Raw genomic sequence first — 6,860 nt, 5'->3', positions numbered from 1 at the left:
GGAGTTACACAGTGTAAGATCTTAAACTTAATATGACACAATGGAGCTGAAGCTCGCTGGACTTTTGGGCAGAGTAACGTTGTATGAAAGTTTAAATGCAAAAGGCTAAAGGATTTTACCGCGAGACTGTACCGGAACTAGATGACGAATCTGGAGGTAGAAACCAAGAGGACGATCGAGTGATCGGTCGCCGTTTTTATAGGGGTCGATCGTTGCGCAGAACGATCCCCCTCTTTAGTTTTTTGGTCACCTTTGCGCACCTCCCTCCTTTTTCTAGGAACTAATTAGGGCACGACATCCTCGCGCATGCACGCCTGTTATCTTAGTCCATTAGCTATTACTATATTGTAGGTTTTTACGTATGGTATAACGCTGCTTGGTGCGGTGGTGTAGGTGCGTGGACTTTGTTCCGTAATTCTCCAACCTGCGTGAGCTTCTTCGTTGAGGCGCCAGCCCCCCTTTGGCCCCCCTCGGCCACTTAGCTTCTTCGTTGAGGCGCCAGCCCCCCTTTGGCCCCCCTCGGCCACTTAGCTTCTTCCTGTTTACTTCTTAATGTTTTTACTATCTTGCTCGTTACAAAGTCCATATGTCATATTAGTTACCCGTCGTTTGTTAGTTTTATAGCGTGTATATATATAAAATTACATGTGTATTATAATCGATTACTGTCGTTATTCACCTGGAGTACAATAGCGATTGTTTATGAAACATACTTGCTATTTGCTTAACATTATTAGAATCGCGCTGCTGCGAATATTCTTAGGTGTTTGTGTTATAACTATCTTAACAGATTTAGGGTATTTAATAATTTGATAATTTATAGCTTTAGAGCAGGTTTACATGTGTGCTTTTGTATATAATTCTCTTCTGTAATTGTTAATTCTTATATTGATATAAATCGGCTTGGAAGCTTCTAGAACGTTTTCTTTATACTTGTTGGTTGCTTGTCATTGGGCGTTGCCACGTATGCATCTTTGAGTTTAGTGCGAGTTGATTTACCTTTGATCGTTTCGTCGGTAAGTTTCCTAATGTATTCTCTAGGTGAAGCTCTGTATGGCTCCACATTGGAGATCTGCATTGCCTTCAAAACGTTGCGCGTGTTGCGTACAATACGGCGTTACGGAGGAAGGTACAGTTCATGCTGGATAATTAGTATTCACGGTTTTAACGGTTTTGCAGTCTCTGGTTTTATGGGTTATTGCAGCAGTGCTATCTTTACATTATATTGGTTATACATTTATCTATGGTTTTACAGTCTTCGATACTCCAGGCTATATGGTAATGCGTAAGTTGCTTATAGTATAGCTCTCAGCTCCGAATGCACAAATGGCATTGTCGAGTGCTATATAATAATTGAATATAATCGTGTTAGTTAATTATGGTGTTAATATGATAGTGATATATAGTAACGTATAATAATATTATAGCTCTCTGTAGTGCGAAGATCTCGTAACATGGTTTTCAAGCCTTGGTTAGTGAATTTCATAGTTATTTCCATCTAGGGATATTCCAAATAGTTAGACAGTTGTTTTAATTGCTTATGGGTATGTTCCGATATACACTGCGAGCACTGTAAGGTGTGTCGTCAATTTAGTATACTGCGAAGCCGTTCCTTTATAGTTAGCTATACTGGTTACTGCTTAAAACGGAACGTAGTACAGTATACTGTGATCGACATTTTTTGGCGTTACTTTCATTTCATACATAATATTTGTTTCACATTGCAATAAACACAATTTATTCAAATTTTCCATTTTTGTTTTTAACGGCCGGTATTTTTAAATGACAATATTCAATAATAATAATTATCAATAGTGGAAGCTGTTAAATTTCCGAACGCTGTTGATCACGTGATCAAAGCACTGAGAGCACCTCACCTCGAAAGCACCAGTGTTCACAGTAGAAAAATGGCGACGATTTATGACGTCATATATTTCCCTAGGATACTGCGACTGTATACTGTCCGTCTATAACGGAACGAATTTCTCCCCAGTAAGAGCACTGAACAGTGCTCGCAGTGTATATCGGAACATACCCAGTGTATATCGGAACATACCCTATGGTTACAAGATTCTCGTACTCCGAGTTTGGTTAGTTGATAAGGTAACATGCAGTAATAATAGTCGATAAAACATACGGACGTTCCGGTCGGATGTTACAACAGTGTGACGTAATGTAAAAATTTCTACTGTAAGCGGCCAATCCTGGCAAAGGAATAGACCAAAAACGTTTACACCGTGTCATATTGTGCTCTAAACGGAAAGCATCCATTGTCATACGAAATTTTTGGCGCATTCTCACTAATTTTTTGCCCACGCGTGCTTTGACCTCCCTAATCTAGGGACCTTGAGTTATCTCTCTCTCAGGAGTCCCCACCACTACAATGATCGTTCCAGTGGTTCCAGTATTATTATTTTTCAGGAGTTCGACCTCTTGCTCACCACTTTACATGGTAAATTGAATAGAATCGCCACTCAGTGACGTAATCAACAATTGTCAACAGTCACACATCATTTCAAAATATAAGAAGACACGAGAACACGTCAACCAATTCAGGCTGCTGATTATTTTTTGTTACAATACCATTATTCATCCCGTATTCAATATATTTCGCAGCTATAACAGTTCAGTCATAATTAATGAAACGTACGCACTGATTGTCTTGCTTTTTAAGCATTTTCTTCGACGCGTATTACCTAACCATTAACTCATGTATTGCAGAAAGTTACGAAACCTGCGAAAATGAAGGTTATGGTTGTGTTTGCCGTCCCATGCCTGACTTGTTTACGTAAGGTATTCCAATCGGTACTTCGTTCGAAGACAACACGAGCTCAATCAATGATGCGGTTTCAATCTGAGAATAAGCAGCTATACGGGAAGGTTCTTGAAACCAAGAAGCAAAAAATTGCTAGAGCAAAACACATAGATGAAGAAGTCCTGAACGAAGCGGAGTCCCAAATAGACTCCGAGGCTTTCTGGCTTTCGAAAGTGGATAACGAAGTGGTACGAAGAGTAAAAATTAATCGTAAATCATTACCAAGCCGAAGGATAAAGATTGAAGAAACATCAAAAAATGCACGAACGAAACAGGAAGCCATATATCGTACTTCGCTAGTGGATGCAGAAGTTGAACAATCTAGGATGGAAAATGTGCCCGGAAAAGTTGAACATCTTACTCATATTGTCCATAAAAACAAACGACTTGGCTTTCCTTCAGAGATATTAATAAAAAATATCACTAACTTTTCTTATTTAGATAAAAGTAAGGATGCCAGAGTGTGTACACGCGAAGTAGTTTCTATACCGGTGTATCATGATTCTACAACAGCATTTATTCCAAGTGTTTCAAAAATTTTAAATCAAACTATGTCAGAGGAGTCAAAATTGAATTTAGAATTATGGAAGAAAAGAATGATAGCTTTGATGGGTGAAAAAGGCTTCGAAGAACATCAACAAGGTAGTATGACACTTTCAGGATTATTAGAGTCATTTTTCTACGCGATAATCGAGTCATTTCTTGCATTGCAACCATACAGCGGTGTCTTAAATTTTTCTCAACCTTTAGATCGCCGGGATTTTAAGAGCATTATTGCTCTTAGACAGTCTCAAAATGTTGTGTCTGTACCTTATATATAATTAATGTGACAGCCAGAAACTATATTTAGACTTTCCAGCAGTCTACAGGTTAAGTTGCGCATGCTGCAATATTTTTCATTTCAGGGAAAGCTAAAGTGCTGATGAAGTGAGCAAATCATATTATATATTTTTCTCTATTCCAGAGCAACGTAATCATGTCAATCTGTGAGAAATGATAGTATTAACAATTGTGGTGTGTTGGCTTAAGGGGTCTGGCCGCCCAGAAATTTTCAACTTTTTCATTTTTTTTTTTTAATTTCAACTAACCTTCGAGTGTTGCTAACAATTTGAGCCGTACCTTGTATTGAAATTCGAAAAATTGCTTAAGTTAAATATATTTTTCAGTAGGAAAATCGAGCCACTGTGAGCAGTCAATCGGTTATTTCGAATTTTAAAAGCGTCAGTCAGTATCTGGCAAGCAACATACAAGCATGTATCATTATTTATAAACTAATTTTGCGTACAAAATAGAAATAAAGGAACAAACAACCCAAGCTCACCTGGGTGAAAAAGGGAGCAAGTCTTGAATGAGTTGATCAACAAGTATAAAAAGAACAAAATTGCCCTGCTGCATCGATTCGAAATGGAGCAGGATAAGGTGAGTATTAGTCTTTCAGCAGAGAAATTGAAGGCTGGCCACAACATCGATATACTGGCTGCTGTGAATTTTGGGTATCGGATTAGAATATTTAGAAAGTTCATAACTGTTTTTTCAGCAATTAGTAGTGTTGTGAAGTGCAAAAAATGGATGAGTGTTGTAAACTTCGTGAAATCGTACATTCGTCGACTCAGTTTCAAATTTAGTGAGTTCGTGTAACTCTTGTGAAACAACCAGTGCCTATTTTAATCCTGTCATCAATAACAAAGTATACAAGATAAACAGACAAATTATATTCACATTCCGAATCTTGGGAATTAGTCTGAAAGGAATAGAGAAATTTTACGGCATCATGGATTTACCAAAAGTGACGTACCACCCTTTCAACGATACTTCATCAATCAAAATGAGACAAGGTCTAGATCTAACTGTTTCTTATAACAAAACTTGGTGCAAATCAGGATATCCTGCATTACGGCATATCGACAATTATTGGATATTACTCAGGCAAAGTTATAAGTTTAGTAATCAAATCTTACTGCAAAACTTGTGATTATTGTAGTAAGAATCTTGTGAAGTTGATTACAAGTCATGGAAAAAACATCACGAAGAAAAATGTTATGCCAATCACGAAGGATCTGCTCGAAAAATCTAAGTCAATAGTATAGTAGATATATTTTGAAGAAAAATAGAAAAGTATAATTTCCATTAAACATAAGCATAAACCACATTGAAGATGGTGATTCTAACACTTATAAAGGAATTTCTGATGTGAATCCACACAAAGAAAAATTGATAAAAAAAAAGAAAGTATAGGTAACATGTGGAAAAGAAAGGACATACGACTTCGTAACATTAAAAAGGAGCTAACTGTATATGATGGCCCCACTCTTCGAAGGTTTTCTCATGCCAAAGACAAAATGAGGAAAAATATTTGAGCAATATTTAACCACAAGAGCTCGGCCGGCGAAAAGCCACAACATCGGAATTGTCCCCCACGAGAAGACTTGTTGTGCTTTTGCCTTATATCAAAATTAATCGCCAGTTTAGATGTGTATATACACAAGAATGCTCTACCTCAAACTGTTCAAGATGCCATTAACCTATTCATGAGGACCTGAGTTTAAATAAATTGTTAGGGCAGTGTGAAGGAGGCTTCACGCAAAACAGTAACAAAAGCAGTATGGATATCATTAAAATTATTACTTATATTGCTGCCAGCACTTTTAGCGATGGCTATAACAGCATCTTGTTGATGAATACCTATGAATCGGAGATCGCTGCTACAGTTTGTGCATGGAACTCGAACAGGAGCGTTGCGCTACCGCAGACGTCTGACCTCAAAAAAACTACAAAAGAGGCTCGCCAAGCACGTAGAGTTTTTCACAAAAAAGCCTAGGATGCTGAATTGCCTACGGAAGGGGTCATGCATGGGCCAGGAATTGCTGATTAAAAGTAAGACACAAAGACCATACCATCACTCTGATAATGGTGCACATTTACTTTTTGCGATTATCTTGAATCTACATTTATACAATGCAATCCTGTCTTATGCGTTTCTTAGTGCAGGTTCTCGGTACGCTAAGTACCCATTTCTGTGACGGTAGAGTGAGTCTTTGAATGCGCATGCCCAGTCACAAACATAGCTGACATTACGGGATCCTAACCTTAATTTCGTGCTTGGTGCAAAGTGCAAACCACACTTGTTGTATAATGAATCATGTGCAGCAAAGAGGCAACGGTCCTTTCGCCTTGTCTGTTTGCAATATTCGTCTTGCTCGTAACTAAAATCGAGTATGCATGCTACAACTCATATTGAAAACTTTCGTTTGGCCCCAAAAAACTTAGATTGCCTCCTTGTTATACAATATACTATTTTCGACCTGGTTGCAAGTAGATCTCGAAAACTCTCAATCTGACTGACTTGAAATTTGTATATTCTTAGATATATTATCTACATTGCAGCGTACGATTTTTGCGATTACTTGATTAGTGGTTTTTTTGTTAAATTCATGTCATTTTTCGTTAAATTTTGGTGTAAAATATGGATTTTTTGTCATGAGCTCACCATACTTTTCCTGATGGTGAAAAAAAAAAAACTGCACACCAGATTTAAGCAAAACTTCACGAGTAAGCTAATTTTTTTTCCAGATGCAACATAACGGTGATACATCTGCAGCCAGCTACGTACGTGTCGTGTAGAAGGTCTCTACAAAAATTGATGCAACACCGCTATTTTTAAATATTTTTATGTATTTGTTTCAGGCATTCCTAGAGCCGTATTGTACTACATGTATAAAGACAAAAATATTTCATTTCATACTTTCGAGTTAATGAATTTTTTTAAGATACACCTATTCTCTGAGCAGACTAGGTGTCCGGACCTCTTGAAGAAGTTGTAAAAATTGACCAAAACATTGAATATAATGACAACACATTTTCACTCACTTATGTGAAACCTACGTTTTTCGTACTTCTATACGATTTCCTGAACTTTTATGTACCAACACACAAACACTAAAATTTCCCAAAATTTAAAACTATTTTATCGATGACAGAATGTTACAAAACGTTAAAAGAAAAATTATAATCTTGTAATGTTCAGAATATTTTTGAAGGAGTTGAA

The 6,860-nt window shown here is 37.3% G+C and overlaps 1 protein-coding gene across 6 annotated transcripts in view; it reads left to right on the top strand.

Annotated features, from left to right (window-relative positions):
• Window positions 1-2,379: 2,379 nt before the first annotated feature.
• LOC124306920 (mitochondrial genome maintenance exonuclease 1-like) overlaps window positions 2,380-6,860 on the top strand; it is a 28,421-nt gene continuing 23,940 nt past the window's right edge. For 2 of the 6 annotated variants that reach the window (XM_046768086.1, XM_046768089.1), the window contains exons 1-2: window positions 2,380-2,452; window positions 2,722-3,457. In XM_046768086.1, the coding sequence (XP_046624042.1) occupies window positions 2,384-2,452; window positions 2,722-3,457 (805 nt within the window). In that variant the 5' untranslated portion in view covers window positions 2,380-2,383. Of the gene's footprint in view, window positions 2,647-2,721; window positions 3,458-6,860 lie in introns of those variants that run through there. The other 4 variants (XM_046768087.1, XM_046768088.1, XM_046768090.1 and 1 more) reach the window with 4 other exon arrangements.

Source organism: Neodiprion virginianus, chromosome 6 (genome assembly GCF_021901495.1).
Source record: "Neodiprion virginianus isolate iyNeoVirg1 chromosome 6, iyNeoVirg1.1, whole genome shotgun sequence".
Classification (NCBI taxonomy): domain Eukaryota; kingdom Metazoa; phylum Arthropoda; class Insecta; order Hymenoptera; family Diprionidae; genus Neodiprion; species Neodiprion virginianus.
The sequence above is the reverse complement of the archived record's forward strand: the minus strand, read 5'-3'. Positions and strand labels throughout refer to the sequence as shown.